Raw genomic sequence first — 16,033 nt, forward strand, 5'->3', positions numbered from 1 at the left:
CTGCCTCTTGTTCGAACACCTCATCAAAACAGAATAAAGTGCAGCATAGTTGCATTTAATGTGAAATGAAGTAGATGTAAGTGCAGAAGCCTTGCAAATAACACTTTACATATTGTCTGACCTTGGATGAGTGCTTAGATGTAATGCCAGGCTATAGGTTAAATTTCTGGCGACTGTTACTGCGCTTTCAAGCCTTGTGTTTTCAAGCCTTGTGTTTATCCATGATTTTCTTAATGACACGTAGCGTTTAATATTTCCTACTTGCTGAAGGTGCAGTCTATGAAAGGGCATCTTTCAAATATATGCATGACACTGCAGTGCTCATGAAGTGTGTGCCCTTTTGGCTGGATATGTAGCAAGTAAAAGGATGTTTGCATTAGTTTGTAAAAGTCAGACTTGCAGAGCCAAGACATCACCGACCTTTAAAAGCTGTCTATTCTTGTAAACTTTGGGGGTAATGGGAGCAAGTCACTGACCTTTCAGTGCTCTAGATTCCATTGAGATCCATTCTTCGGAATGCCACTGCATGCACAGTGTTAATCTGATGAGTACAGAATCTGATGAAAGTCAGATGTTTATTTTTCTGGCTTTTGCTCAAAAAAGGTAGAAGTATGAACAGGGCCCCCGTGCTGGGAGCCTTACTTAGCTAGTCAGCATTGGTGTTTTTCCTAGTGTGTCCCTTGGCCAGATGGGATTCCGTCATATGCTTACTTTATGAAACAGTTGCTGGCATAATTTTCCCACCAAAAGCACAAGGCACAAGAAGTGTTTCACAATAATGGATTTCACAAGGATGTTTTATGTTAGTTTCAATATTATATTGCTGCCGACAAAAAGACAAATTATGTGCAGGTGTGTTAGTATTGACTTTTTTGACGGGAAGTCTTCAAATCGACAAATAGTGATTAGCTTGCCATCAGTGGCTTGCAACATCACACTGTTGTATGTATGTTGGTGGAAAAGGAGCACAGTGAGAATTATTCTTTCGTCTAATCCACTTATTACCACCAGCCACATGGAAGCTTGGTAGGAGCTATAAGTGGAGAGCCATCATGACACCCCTAATTTTTCATGCAAGCTATGCATTTTGGCTATTTAAACCACCCTAGTACTATTCTTGAACCTCAAAAAAAAGTCTCTTTACAATCCTTCAGGGCTAAAATGTAACAGCAATTGTTGTATATGTCACAGTGACCATAAGAACTGTTAATATGGGAGCACAGTTGACTTTGCTGAGGTACCAGTTCACTACATGTCCTCCAGAGCCACTCAAGCGTTACAGTGGCAACAACTACTAATGGTAGGACTCTGTTTGGATTTCATCCTTAAAAGAAAACATGTTAGCTTTTCTTTGTTGGTATTCCAGGTACCAGCTATGCAAGACACTGAAAACTTGGTCCCAAACATTACAAAATCAGTAAATTTTATGAGGGTTCACTTGTTTGGGCCATACAGGATGGTTCAGTTTAATGTTTGTTCAGAATCCTGAGAAACTGATGTTTTAACACGTAAAACTTCAACACGAAACAATCATATACCCTTATTTCTATCATTACAATTTAACAGCCATTTGCCTAGCTCCTTTAAACATGCTGAGGAACTGTTCTCCTCTATTTCAAAACCTACCTACACCGCTTTGGCACCTACACCTTCACATTTGCATTTTGTTTCAGAACTACACTGGTGTCGTATTGCAACTTGATGCACTAGCACCATTGACAACACAAGGTAAATAAGGCATCACGTCCATAATTGAGCCAGAGGCTTGTAGTCGTGTTTCCAGTTTGGAGCAGAAAGATAAGCACACATACTCTGTTCAAAGCTTTAATCTTGTTGGACAGTCACATTGCAGTTTACACATCTTAGTGCAGAATTCCAGTCGTTTTCTTGAGAGCAAGCAAGATTTTGAATACATCTGTTAAGTGCAGAGGCTGTGATGCTTCCTTCTGCCAGTACCAAGAAAAAGTCTGGGGAAACCAGGCAGTCTTTAAGCCTTCTGAAGTTGCCTTGGCTAAAATAGCACCTTTTTTGGCTTCTTTGTCAACCACCGCTCCGACCACGTACACTGCGTCGTAATCAAACATGTCCAAAGTATTTTCGCTGTCTGGTGTTAAAATACACAAGTTTCTACTTCAGAAAAATATCCAAGTAGCTACTTGGTGTCAATTCTGACAGCAAAGGGGATTTCAGATGATTCAAAAAGCGCGCTTTGCAGGATTCGCGCAGTGAGGCCGTTTGGTGATGCATTGCAGAAATACAAGTGGGACGGGTTTCGACTCAACCTGTTCCTTCCGAAAACTGACAGGAGGTCTCTCGCTGCTTTGTTGGATTCTCTGGGTGTCATAACCTCACCGTAACTCAGGTCGAACAGGGTACTCTGGCCGAACAGTACCTCTGGTATTTGTCTTGACTCGTAAGAGCTCTTTATAGTGCCCTCCCGGATGCGAATTAGGAAACAGTTCCTAAAAAGGCAATACTCGTCTAGTCGGTCTGCCGAATGCGGTGAAAGCCTTCCCAACGTTGATTTAGGCGCTTCTGTCGTTACCAAACCGTTGGTTTCACGGCGCTGTTGGCGTAACCGTTTTTGTTCTTGATGGAAGATATATTTAAAGAAATGGCACCTCTTGTTGAAGGAGTCTTTCGCGAGGAGGTCAAGCACGTCCTGGGAAGAGAGTTCCAGTGGTGCTAGCAGGCCACTTCGAAGCCGCAACTTGTGATGCCGTAGTAGGATAGGATAGGATGAACTTTACTGCTCTAGTTTCTGTACACTTCAGAGTGCAGCGGTCGTCTTCATCTTGCGATGTCTACGCCCTCTTCAGCGAGTGGAGCCCCTATTCCAGGGCCCCATTTGATCTGGCAGCTTTCACAGCATGTTGTACCAGCCTTCGTTTTAAGGCTGGATTGTGGCTGGAAAGCACTTCCTCCCACTGCTCCCGACACGGTTCTTTCTGATTGCGGAAACTATAATTGTCCTTGCACTCCCACGTTGTGTGATACACCGTGAGTCTGCTTCCGCATTTGGGGTACGTGTCCCTGTACTGAGTTGGATACATCTTATTTAATATGAAAAGATTAGCTGCCGTAGTAAGAACCGTATCCTCTCTTTGGTTATTTTGTCGACCGGCAGGCTGGGAAAGTCAACGACACAGTACGGACGGTATGGATGAGTCGCTTCGTTGGCTTCATCATAGCGTTCATGCTCCTCAGTTCGTTTGTGAGACGGCACCACATTGCAGTATCTCCGACATGTGCTAAAGGGCACTTCAGTGACTGCTGCCATCAGTTTCCAGCACCCGTTGGATATTCTGTCAGTACTGTGGTGCGCTGTCAGCTGCAACAACCACAGTCAAAGCGCCATAACTTTTGTCTCAATTGCGGTTACAGCTGACGTACAAGCAACATGAGCGCGGTTTTTCGACGTGCACATGGCACAGATAAATCTCACTGCTGTAACGGCATCTCCCTCTTCGTGTATACTTCATGCATGGAGGAAGGAAAAAACTCATTTTTCCTTCCTTCATGTCTTCATGCCTCACCGTGAGTTGACTTGGCTATCTTACGTACTTTGCGTAAAAAGGTTGCAGGCAAAATGCTGCCAGATGACAAAAGCTTTGTGGCTTAACTGTGTAAGAAATGTCTCAAGGGATCTAAGAGGATCTACCCAACGATGTTTCACTGCATGCTGAGCTGAATGGAAGTGCCCGCATGCATTCGCAAACAATGCCTGTCGCTTGTTTTCGAAAGGTTAAAGAAACCAAAAACTTTGCAAAAACTGGCAGAACAAGGCACCAAAAGACCTCATGAAGCATTTTGCCATACCCCGCATGAAATTGCAGCCACCCATAGCAATTATGTTGCGGTCTTCAGTTAACAGAACCTAGCAGGCACTTAATGAATATCTGTTAATAATTTTTTTATAGTCGGATGCACTTAATTCAAGAAAGCAGCTGCAAATACCCCTCAAAGGAGGCCCTCCGGCCAATGGCATCGACCGACTGCAGTCTCACGGTTAATCCACTGTTTTGTGGCAATGCAGCTAAGGCTAGGCAGGGAAGGAGGAAATGGGCATTTCTGCCCATGTTGTGTGGAGCGGGCTGCACCCTCTCTCCCACTTCCCTCCTTCAACCGTCCTCACCCCTAGCCTGAACGACGAACAACCCACTTCCCGTGGTACGTGTTTGTCCTGTGTGAATTCTTTTTTTTTTGTACGTCTACCTTGTGCGCTAGCCACTATGTTGAATTATAGCAACTAAATAGCCCATTTAAGAGCCTTGGCGGGCACGAAGGGCCGTCTGCTGCATTGCCACAGAAAGTATTGCAGGGGGTTGGCAGGTACAAGAGAGTTAACAACAAATTAGCCGGATTAACCGCGACGTCGTGACAAACACTCGACTCCATTGGCTGGGGGAAGGGGGGGGATCTTTCGAGGAGCATCTGCCGCTGCGTTCTTGATCGCTTGATCGGATTGTATCCGGATGTGGATAGTTTCATCGATCAACAATGCGAGGCCAGTTCACAGGAGGTATAAAAACCCGGTGAAGGCAGCCTGTTTATATATGGTAAGTGTTAAGTGGTAAGTTTAATTTTCGACATGCATCCTTATGATGTCATGATTATCGCTTTGTTCTCTAAGGACATGAGTATACGCGTGCTTCAAACGGAGACCTTCTGTCACGGTGATGGCCCTGCAAATGCTGTTTCCCAGCGTCAGGGAATATCATTTTTGCTACCTGATGCATTTCTTAATAGACTAATTGCCTAATAGCTGTCGGCAAGCAAATAAGCTATTAGTTCTGCTATTAGAACTTTCACTAGAGATAGCTGTTAGAGTTGCATATTTTCTTCCCTGTAATCATCCATAAGACATTAATACATGGATCACCACGTGGTATTCGCATTACGACCGCTAAATAATTTACAATTTAATTACTCTATGCTATTTCGGTTTCAACAACCGAATGATGACTGTAATGTGTAAGAAGTGCTTAGATTATGTGAGGAATGAAAAAACTGCTATACAACCGCTGATCGGTCATTGTCATTCCAGTTCTTGAAACAGGCTGGCTTAGGCGTTGTAGCGAATTAAAACTACGTTTTTTTTTTCGTACCTCACGTGACTAAAAACAATTAAACGTCACATCATCGTTCGGTAATTGTTGAAGCTTGAAACAGCATCAATAAGAAATTCAATAGACCCTTGCCCGCTACCTCACGGATGACGTTTCGAAGGAGCAAACCAGATGGCCCTACGGTAGACGATGTTTGTTTGCCCGAGCATTGGGTGCCGACTAATTCCCTATCATTTGCCGACTGCTGGCTGAACCTCTTTGGCCAACTATTAACCAGCGTAGTTGGAACCCAACCAGGGCCCATCATTGGGCCACTTTTGGTTGGCCGAGAATATGGACCTCCTGCATGTTTGTAAACAAACGAGGTGGCGCTGCAGTCGCTAGCGAGCTCGTGGTAGGCAAAAGGTCGGGGAGTGGCGTCGCGGATAGGTGTTGAGCGCGGGTTTTCAAGGCTTGTAGGCGCGTTCCCAGTTTCTGCGAATCATAGCAATGGTCGATGCTTCCAACTTAGTAATTTGTCGAAGTACACGAGCTCGCGTTGTCCACGTGCGGCCTATAAAGAGAAATAGTTTGTCACTCGGTATTGTATATATGGTTAGTAGTAAACATGTAGAAAGCGTTCCTGCCGTTTATTTATGCGCTAGTCATTGAATAAAACAAGTTTTGACACTCTGCACTAGCCGGAATGATTTTACTTCGGGAACGTAGTGAGGGGAAGTGCTGGCGTTGTTTCGTCGGAGCAGACATGCGCTCACCGTCTGCTGACATACGTACGTGTCGCGCTGCGCGAAAAGTGGGGACAGCGTCGTGTCCCCGACCTCCTGTCTCGCTTAGCGCTGTTTTTAGCCGCATGACCATGCACAAGCCAGGCCGACTTGTCCTCTTGTTAAGCTGATCGATTTGCTGAAAATTTTTGATTTCTAGAATTATTTCCTTTCCTAGCCCTGAAGTCTAGTTTCGCGACGAAAAATTATAGCAAAATATTGAGTACAAATTTATAAATTACGCTTTTTAGAAGTGTGGTCGTCAAAAATTGTGAGGTAATTTCTTTGATTTCAGTGCCGCATTTCTTTGACCAAAGCGAAAGCGAAGATGCCATAAACGAGGGAATAAACTTTAAGGTTCGTTTTGTGACCTCTCACATTTTCTGCGACTGGATCACTCACCTTCGTAATTCGCATGAAAATCAAATGATTCCATTTGTCGCAAACTATTCCTGAGACGTTGAGGAGCGTAATAAATCTCTCGATTTTTTTCCCTACACGTGCAGTATTGTGTTATTTTTTGTAAGAAACGTTTTCATGTAACTATGCATGGATAAGTACTGATCATATAGAAAAAGAACTAATCGCGTCATCATACAGAATAGGGCTTTATGTACATGCTGGCATAAAAAAACTGCGCACTATCTACTCAATTATTTGAGACCTTGGAGGGACTTGACGACGGTGTTAATTATAATTGCCCAGAACTGCACCAGGTATAGCTATGAATAAAAGGAATGACTGAAACTAGCGTAGGAATTTCATATTTGCACCAAGTTTAGTTACATATCGCATGCATGAATAACGAAAACACTTTTCATGCCGCGTCCCCTCTCAATCTCGCCACGTGTCTGTTAGTAGCACGCCTGCGGCTGCTTCTTTGCAAACAAGCCTCGCGATCATGTATTACCTCATGAAACATGACACATGCATGATACAATGAAAATAATGGCGTTTAGCACACTTAAGGTACGCTATTCTAAGCACACCAACGCGACCGCGCAAGATTGACACAACTTACCAGACTTCTTTCTACTCGAATGAAATAATTACGTCGTCATATCAAGAAACAGTTTCAAGTAAATAATAAATGTGATAAAACGCGCCATTAAAACATGGTGTGCTATTAACAAAAAAAAACGCATTCCTTGGAGGCGAGTGAACCTGTCGGCGCCCCGTGCACTCCGGCTCAAGGTGATAAGTACGTGTGCAGCTACATATGTCTTTTTTTCCTTGAGCAATTATCAGCCTACTATCCTGAAGTTCAGGTGAATGAACGCAGTAACTTGCATGCTATTAAGTGCATTGAGTGGCAGTGCCTATCGACTCCCAGACTTCGCGCTTTACTACCGTGGCCCAATGCCTGTTAGCCAGTTTCCGAATGCGGCATTTATGCGCGAGAAACCTATCGAGGCTAATTTAATATTTTTTATGCTACTACGCGGATCCAGCAGTGACGCAGCCGGTCAATATATGCTGCTTCTGCAGTGCACAGGCTTGAAGCAGCCGCCGCTAACTGCGGCAGCTGCGGTAGGCACGGGCAAGCGGAACCTGTTTTGCCTACCATGCGAAAGTCGCTGCTAACATCAGCGCCACCGCATCTTCGTGACGTCGCGGGGTGAAGGAGGTCCGTTAGCGGGTCGGTAGGCTGGAAACGCCGATTGGTCGGTGGGATGCGTGTCTGCGTGACGTTTTTTCGCTTCACCCTCGTTCTCAACCGGATGTGGGGTCACAAGCGTTTGCGGGCAGGTGGGCTGGAAACGCTGATTGGTCAAACAAAATGTGACGTCACGTCTAAAACGTAACGTGACGTTATGGTCACGTGACTTTTAATGACGTCATGTTTGGTTGGGAAGAGACATATTTTCCCTAGATTTTTCTCGGAATTCCCCACGTTTTGACAGCGCGCGCGGGTTCAAAAAGCGCACCTGATGCGCCGCGCTTTCACACACTGCATGCGCAAATCCTTGGCAAATCCCCCCGCGTGGGTATGTGCCATATATATTTACTGACGTGAAGAAGAAGAGTGTGGGCTACAAACACTGTCTGTACTTGTGCTCTTCCTTTTATTTGTTGTCTGTTTGCATTGTAAGGCATTAATAGGTAGAAAGGCATGCACGTAATGGGCATACCCTGTACGCATGAATGCGGAAGATGGTCATGGTTGTCCAAGCATGGCCATCAAAGCAACGGGACCTTCAAGAAACAGCTAGGATATGGTTGTGACCCCTCACATGCAGTGATACTCACACAATTTGAAAATGTTGCAAGTTACAGCAGTCCCGTGGTTATATTGCTGCAAAACAATTAAGCTAGCCCATTCATGCGGAAATATTTTTAGAGGCTGCCAAAAAGGAACATGTCAAAAAGTTACACGTCCTGTTTCATTGTGTTTGAAATGAGGCTTAAGATTAAATTAATGTTACAAATACGCGCTGAAGAAATGAAACGATTAAACTCTCATGTGAAGGAAATACAAAAGGGTATATTTACGAAAACTTATTTACAAGCTAAAATAGCATCGCACACACACTCTCACGGGTTCCTTGTCGTCTGTCACTTGACTGAGTCGCCTCCAAGCGCTGCAGGCTACCGCGCACCTGCAGTGCACCGGAAGCGCACACACACACACACACAAACACACACACTCTCACGCGCACACGTGCATGGGTCCACTTGAAAGGAGACGCCGCACGGCTCTCCGGTTCGTACTTCGGGCAGCGGCGGCATTTCCCGCGGCCCTAACGACCACACCAATAAGCTAACGAAGCGGGCGCCCATCGGTCCGTTCGCAAAACGGAGGGTGCCGCCAAGGACGCCCTCCCGCACTGAAAGCACACATGCGGGCACAAAAGAACGCTCGCTGCGCAGAACGACACTCGCAGAGAAACACATGTATATGAGAAATGGCCCCTTCTTACAAATGATGGTGGTAAACGAAATGAACAAGCAACTGCTGTGCAATCCATGCACTGTCATGCAGTACTTACACAATCACAGTCCAGTGACTGCAGAGCGGTCTGCAACCAGTAACTTGCAAAAAAACTATACTATGCAGCGAGCTTGTTTGCACGGTATTTGTTACATTTATCGAACGATCACATGAAATTGGTATGGCTATTTCTACACAGTGCATTTCCTAAAGACTCCTTTCTGCCATACTGTACTTTTTACCCAAAATGCTTCTTACAGTCATAAATTGTTACGTACGCGTATAAAGATGTTTGTAGCAGGTGTGTGAGCCTGAACAAAAAAAAAACTTTTTATTTTCCTTAATTCTTCAGTATTCCTGATTATGACGACATATGGGCATTTATATGTTAGTACAATTTTTTTCACGCATCACAATTAACTGATGCACCGATGTGTTTGGTACACATTCATCTTCAGACATTTCATGTCTGTTTGGTCAAAAAAATACGAAATAATAGTTGACTGCATTAGTTTTGACTAGCATCACACAGCATGCTCTTGAAATTCCTCTAGCTGTTGTACAGAAGTCTGTAATTGGCTTCATTGCATAGCTTCATACTTGAACCATTTAAACTCTGCAAACTGTTCTTTTTACCGCACATGGCGACATGGCATGCGAAGCCGCGTGGGAACGGGCGAGGAGGATTCGGAGGTACAGCTGCAACTTCGCTGGAATCCAAAGACAGCTAGGCACTTGTCACGGTTAATTTCGGAAAGGCGGCTATGCCCCAGTAAAGTTGCGTAAGGTCTTTCCTTGCAGACCTTACTAAGTTCCTTCACTTCGCACCAGAAATGCTCACCGCCCGAGACAATTACTTGGTTGGATGACCAAAGGCTTCTTGGCACCAAAGGTGCTCCGTCAGAGACGATATTGCGACTTTGCAGAATGCAGGTATTTCAGGGGAGTATAACTTGACTGTATTTACACAAATATTTACATTGCAAGCAGATTGATACACATGAAAGACAAGTTAAAAGTGGCAAAAAGGTTAGAAAGGTTAAACAGCAGAAAAGTGGAACTGGCTACCACTAGGGGAGGCCCCTACTCGGCATAGCCGAAGATGCATCACATCAGACCGTAGCCCAGAACCCTTTTCCATGGCTCCGGGCCCTGGTTTTAAAGACCTAAAGGCCCGGCCCATCCCTTGCATCACCCAATCACAATATACCACATGATTGGTTCATGAGCCGCGTGGCACGCCTTCAAGTTTCAGCAAATTTCCAAATCTGCTCTCAAAAATACATAGCATGAAAAAACATCAAAACTACTATGAGCAATTGAATTCCGAGAATGGACCCTCGGAATCATTGGCCCACCAGGTTTGCATGCCGTGCCCCCTACATCCACAGCATTGCGGGACTCTCTCCCAAGGAGTACCGAACATTAGAATAGTGTTATAAAAATGTTATCCAAGTTGCAGTAACGTTACATGTTTCATTGTAATACGTTAAAAAATAACATATAACGTGTGTTATGCAGAAAACTCGATTTTAACGCTCTAAAGAAACGTTTTAATATAGTCTTCAACAAAAATGTAACATTATTGCAACGTTTCGGTGCTACCTGGGTCCCTCAGGAGAAGGCAAGCAAATACCACCCGGCGTCGTGTCCGCATGTGCACTCGGTTAGCTCTCCTCTCGGAAGGAAAGCAAACACAAGTGCGGTTGGTTTCGTCTTTCTCAGGAGACGAAAGCACCAACGCTTCGCGCGCGCACACGTGCGACTGATTTTCGCTGACGATCGGCCGCTCCCGCTGTATTCAATTAGCTGTGTCGCCAGATCGTCTGTCGCGAGGCGCTTTCGCTGTGCCCGCATGACCGCTTGACTTGACCTTCCAGGGGAATTGCGCGTTGCTCGCGCGCGGCTTAGCCCGAAGCCGGTAAACCGGCTGGCCACCGCCACATCTGGACCTGGTTTGACTCAAATTGGTCTCAGCCGCGCGCCGCGTCTTGTTCGGTTCGGGCGCGAACAATACGCGAGATTCAAAGCGCTCGGCCGTCTCTGTTTCTATGGGGGGGGGGGGGGGAGCACTTGACCCCAAGGGCGCTCCTTTTCAGCACCACCCCGCCGTCGCTCGCCTCCGATTGAACAGGCGGGGGGTTCAAAGGGGAGCTGCCGCGGAGAGGCCGGGCAGCTCGTCCTAATGACAGCGCAGAACATGCGTCACTGACAGCCCCCTTCCTTTCGCCGTCTTGTCCATCGTGCGTCGCGCCGAGCCCGACAAAGAAAAGGCCGTCACCCCCCCCCCCCTTCCCCTTCTGAATCGGGGGGCGGGGGGGCGGAAATTCCGCAAATAGTTTCCCAGAGGCATCCTTTTTTTTTCATGGGGTCAAGGAAGGTGGCCCAAGCAGTGCGAGGCAACGTTCTCTGTTCATTCTAGAGAAGCAAGCTTACACTGCAAAATTAAACCTTGTCTTTCTCTTCCAAATGCAATTAACTAGGAGTCCTGTCCAACCATTCCAGCTTGTTATGTGGGCACCCCCAACCATTTTTTATTTCCGTGTAACTCGCAGCCCTTCTTCACCTTGGTCATTGTAGCCGCTATTGTTTCTCAAGTACCATGCAACATCTTGTTATTAGCAGTTGCTAATTCAAGCCTTCTGCAGGGTTTGAAGGACCTTTTTAATTGGAAATGAGAACATGTGCACAGGGTGGAAAGCGCGTGATCTGCCAGGAAACACTAAAGCGGCCCCGAGAAGGGATCTTTATTAAGGATGACAGCCATCTTGGGCCTCTTGGCAACGACGACACAGCGTGTGCGGTCCCTATGGTTAGGCCCCAGCTGTGGAAGCCATCCTCGGACACGACCATGACCTTCGACATCTGATGTTTTTATTTAAAAACACAGGGACCAAAGTCGTGCTGTATGCAGTGCGATCGCCATGTGGTTCCATAATCATCCACCTAGCCCGGCTCTTTGGACGGATTCAGGAAACGACTGAAAAGAACAAAAGTAACGAGCAAACAAAGGTGCGCTGCATAAAAGTTAGAACGTAAAGAGACGAAGGCACGCTGCGCTAATGCTGTAGCGAGGTCTAACATGTAAAATTTCGCGGCTGGCGTCGATTTCTACAATGCGCGAGTAGTGCCTACGGAAATAAACAAAGGCGCACTGGAGATGGGTAAGTCTGTATACAAGCACGAGTTTTTGTCTCTACCAGCGATTTACTAGCTCACACCGCGCGATTTTGATGTCTGGCGTCGATTTCGACAGAGAGGGAATACGGGCACGAAACGGGACGCTCGCGATCTGCCAGGAAACAATGAGGTGGCCCTAAAAAGGGCCGTTTGCAGGAGCACTTCAACCGCGACCTGCAGCGGCGTGGCGGCGCGGTGAGCAGTAGGCCCAGCAGTGGTCCGTCTTGTGCCCTTTGGCTCCGCACCGACGACACCGGTTCACGACGTACACCTCTCCTGGTCTTGCCCTTGAAGCCGACGCTATCCCTGGTCCGTAGATCTTGACGAGGGCCGCGACGATAATCTTTGACATCTGGTCGATGCCCCGGTCTCTCGCCACGTGATATCGGTCTGCGGCAAACAAGGATAGCATCGGCTTGCCAGAAGCATCCAGGAAACGATGCTGCAAAAAAAGTTACGTTACAAGCGCCGTAATTTGGTGAGTTCTGCTCGAGAAAACTTGCGAAAATGTTGTTCAACCCTTACCTCGGGGTTGAGAATGTGCACGCCCGACAAGCGCTTCAGCGTGGCTGACAGACGGCGGTTCAGCTGGCGACGCCGGCGGTCCTCAAATTGCGCCTTACGTGGCTCATCGAAATGGCGTGGCAAGACTTTGAAGACCAGCACGACACTGGCCACGTTCTCCTGCAGCAGCAAAACGAGGTCCTGGAATGCGCAAGACATGTAGGTAAGCGGTACAGCACTTCATGAAGCGAAATTTGAGATAAAATGCCTACCTTTATGTGGCTGGAAGCGAAATTTGAGATAAAATGCGTACCTTTATGTGGCTGGCGATTTCTCGCGGGTCATCTCCTCTGTCGAGATCGTTGCCGCCAACATATAGGACCACAAAATCGGCGCGCCGAAAGCATGTCTCGATAATTATTTCAGCTAGGCTGATTGCGTCGTGGCCGCTAAAGCTGAAAGTGCATGTTCTCACTACCGGCGAAAGCCGCAAGCGAGAACTGCACAAAAATTTCAGCTGGCTGTCGCCGACGAGCACACCACGCAAAAAAGCCATAGCTGGACAGCTCCCGAAACAAGCGCTGCTGCCGAGCGGCGCCCCACGAACCGAATGCCATGCTGCGCGGCGGCCGGCCAGCCGGCCCTAGCGATTCCCTAGGCACTCTAGGGACAGGCCGAGAGAGGCGCGGCGACCCCACATCCGGTTGAGAATGAGGGCGAAGCAAAAAAAACGTCACGCAGACAGGCATCCCACCGACCAATCGGCGTTTCCAGCCCACCTGCACCCAAACGCTTCTCTTCGAGCGCTGCCCGATGCGTGAGATGCGTTTCGGTGCAGGTGGGCTGGAAACGCTGATTGGTCGATGGGATGCGCTTCTCCGTGACGTTTTTCTGCTTCTCCCTCGTTCTCAACCGGACGTGGGTTCGCCGAGAAGCGTTTCGGTGCAGGTGGGCTGGAAACGCTGATTGGTCGATGGGATGCGCTTCTCCGTGACGTTTTTCTGCTTCTCCCTCGTTCTCAACCGGACGTGGGTTCGCCGCGCCTCTCTCGGCCTGTCCCTAGAGTGCCTAGGGAATCGCTAGGGCCGGCTGGCCGGCCGCCGGGCGTGCGTGGTCTGCGGGCATTCTCTTCGTGAGCGTAGGCGGCGGCGCGCGCGTTTCGGAAGCTGTCCAGGTATGGCTTTTTTTTTTTGCGTGGTGCGCTCGTCGGCGCAGCCAGCTGAAATTTCTGTACAGTTCTTGCTTCCACGACATTGCGACGACCCCCAAAAGGCGCTGACCCGCGAGAAATCGCCAGCGACATAAAGGTACGCATTTTATCTCAAATTTCGCTTCATGAAGTGCTGTACCGCTTACCTACATGCCTTGCGCATTCCAGGACCTCGTTTTCCTGCTGCAGGAGCACGTCGTGCTGGTGTTCAAAATTTTGCAACTCCATTACGACGACCCACATAAGGTGCGGTTTGAGGACCGCCGGCGTCGCCATCTGAACCGCCGTCTGACAGCCACGATGAAGCGCTTGTCTGGCGTGCACGTTCTCAATCACGAGGTAAGGGTTGAACAACGTTTTCGCAAGTTTTCTCGTGCAGAACTCGCCAAATTGCGGCGCTTGTAACGTAACTTTTTTTGCAGCATCGTTTTTCGCAAGTTTTCTCGTGCAGAACTCGCCAAATTGCGGCGCTTGTAACGTAACTTTTTTTGCAGCATCGTTTCCTGGATGCTTCTGGCGAGCCGATGCTGTCCTTGTTTGCCGCAGACCGGGGCATCGACCAGATGTCAAAGATTATCGTCGCGGCCCTCGTCAAGATCTACGGACCAGGGATAGCGTCGGCTTCAAGGGCAAGACCAGGAGAGGTGTACGTCGTGCACCGGTGTCGTCGGTGCGGAGCCAAAGGGCACAAGACGGACCACTGTGGGCCTACTGCTCACCGCGCCGCCACGCCGCTGCAGGTCGCGGTTGAAGTGCTCCTGCAAACGGCCCTCTTTAGGGCCACCTCATTGTTTCCTGGCAGATCGCGAGCGTCCCGTTTCGTGCCCGCATTCCCTCTCTGTCGAAATCGACGCCAGACATCAAAATCGCGCGGTGTGAGCTAGTAAATCGCTGGTAGAGACAAAAACTCGTGCTTGTATACAGACTTACCCATCTCCAGTGCGCCTTTGTTTATTTCCGTGGGCACTACTCGCGCTTTGTAGAAATCGACGCCAGCCGCGAAATTTTACATGTTAGACCTCGCTACAGCATTAGCGCAGCGTGCCTTCGTCTCTTTACGTTCTAACTTTTATGCAGCGCACCTTTGTTTGCTCGTTACTTTTGTTCTTTTCAGTCGTTTCCTGAATCCGTCCAAAGAGCCGGGCTAAATGGATGATTATGGAACCACATGGCGATTGCACTGCATACAGCACGACTTTGGTCCCTGTGTTTTTAAATAAAAACATCAGATGTCGAAGGTCATGGTCGTGTCCGAGGATGGCTTCCACAGCTGGGGCCTAACCATAGGGACCGCACACGCTTTGTCGTCGTTGCCAAGTGGAGAGGCCCAAGATGGCTGGCATCCTTAATAAAGATCCCTTCTCGGGGCCGCTTTAGTGTTTCCTGGCAGATCACGCGCTTTCCACCCTGTGCACATGCTCTAATTTCCAATTAAAAAGGTCCTTTAATAACAAGATGTTGCATGGTACTTGAACAATAGCGGCTACAATGACAAAGGTGAAGAAGTGCTGGAGTTACACGGAAATAAAAAAGGTTGGGGGTGCCCACATAACAACCTGAAATGGATTTGGACAGGACTCCTAGTTAATTGCATTTGGAAGAGAAAGACAAGGTTAAATTTTGCAGTGTAAGCTTGCTTCTCTAGAATGAACAGAGAACGTTGCCTCACACTGCTTGGGCCACCTTCCTTGACCCCATGAAAAAAAAAAAACAGGATGCCTCTGGGAAACTATTTGCGGAATCTCCGCCCCCCCCCATTCAGGAGGGAAGGGTGGGTGGGGGGGGGTGACGGCCTCCTCTTTGTCGGGCTCGGCGCGACGCACGATGGACAAGACGGCGAAAGGAAGGGGGCTGTCAGTGACGCATGTTCCGCGCTCTTCGCTTAGCCAGCGTACAAGTCCCTTCGACAGCCTGAAATGCCTTCGGTGGGCATCGTCACGCATGTCGAAAGGATTGTCATGCACGTGCGACCGCCGATAACATTCCTTGCAAGCTTATTCATTGCCGTGAAAATCACGTCCTCCCCGTATCTCGCCCCAATTTTTTTGAGCCGGTGTGAAATTCAATGGATGTATGGAATGCCCACACCACTTGTCTACGTCCACCGTCCTCTTTTTTACTAGCATGGGCCTCCCTCCTTTGAACAGGATCCTTTCGGAGATCTGAGCCAACTCAGATCAGGATACCCGGCTTCTTTCAGCCTCTCTACCTGCCCCAGGAAGCTAGCCTCCGCTCTGTGTGTACAGGATTTCCCAAGAGCTCTTTTAAGCATGAAGTCGCTATACCCGCCTTGACGAGTGTGGAATGCCCCTAACTGACGTTCAAGAGAGGTTTTTTTTTTGTCCTATGGTGATATTCCCAACAGACCCTGCTC

At 48.0% G+C, this 16,033-nt stretch overlaps 2 protein-coding genes and 1 pseudogene across 3 annotated transcripts; 1 reads left to right on the forward strand and 2 right to left on the reverse strand.

Annotated features, from left to right (window-relative positions):
- Window positions 1-1,824: 1,824 nt before the first annotated feature.
- On the reverse strand, window positions 1,825-2,743 carry LOC144135399 (tRNA methyltransferase 10 homolog C-like; annotated as a pseudogene).
- Window positions 2,744-11,670: 8,927 nt separating this feature from the next.
- On the reverse strand, window positions 11,671-13,030 carry LOC144135410 (uncharacterized). The gene is made up of 3 exons (XM_077668076.1): window positions 12,763-13,030; window positions 12,471-12,650; window positions 11,671-12,387 (listed from the first exon to the last, which is right to left on the reverse strand). Exons 1-3 carry the CDS (start codon window positions 13,003-13,005, stop codon window positions 12,109-12,111), a joined length of 702 nt encoding a protein of 233 aa, XP_077524202.1. The 5' UTR covers window positions 13,006-13,030; the 3' UTR covers window positions 11,671-12,108.
- Window positions 13,031-13,389: 359 nt separating this feature from the next.
- Window positions 13,390-14,974, forward strand: LOC144135420 (uncharacterized). Of its 2 annotated transcripts, XR_013315495.1 has the most exons (3): window positions 13,390-13,756; window positions 13,828-13,998; window positions 14,154-14,974. XR_013315495.1 is itself a non-coding variant. In XM_077668087.1 (2 exons), exons 1-2 carry the CDS (start codon window positions 13,810-13,812, stop codon window positions 14,541-14,543), a joined length of 579 nt encoding a protein of 192 aa, XP_077524213.1. In that variant the 5' UTR covers window positions 13,390-13,809; the 3' UTR covers window positions 14,544-14,974. The 2 variants fall into 2 exon arrangements, 1 of the variants encoding a protein (XP_077524213.1); XM_077668087.1 differs by having other exon boundaries at window positions 13,390-13,998.
- Window positions 14,975-16,033: the final 1,059 nt, after the last annotated feature.

This window comes from Amblyomma americanum, chromosome 1 (assembly GCF_052857255.1).
Source record: "Amblyomma americanum isolate KBUSLIRL-KWMA chromosome 1, ASM5285725v1, whole genome shotgun sequence".
Lineage (NCBI taxonomy): Eukaryota > Metazoa > Arthropoda > Arachnida > Ixodida > Ixodidae > Amblyomma > Amblyomma americanum.

Bases quoted from the DNA above. Each gene is read 5' to 3' on its own strand.
- LOC144135410 (XM_077668076.1), bottom strand. From the start codon at position 13,005: ATGGCTTTTTTGCGTGGTGTGCTCGTCGGCGACAGCCAGCTGAAATTT. The intron at 12,651-12,762 runs GTACGCATTTTA...TGCGCATTCCAG, and splicing joins AAATCGCCAGCCACATAAAG to GACCTCGTTTTGCTGCTGCA. The intron at 12,388-12,470 runs GTAAGGGTTGAA...CTTTTTTTGCAG, and splicing joins TGCACATTCTCAACCCCGAG to CATCGTTTCCTGGATGCTTC.
- LOC144135420 (XM_077668087.1), top strand. From the start codon at position 13,810: ATGCCTTGCGCATTCCAGGACCTCGTTTTCCTGCTGCAGGAGCACGTC. The intron at 13,999-14,153 runs GTAAGGGTTGAA...CTTTTTTTGCAG, and splicing joins TGCACGTTCTCAATCACGAG to CATCGTTTCCTGGATGCTTC.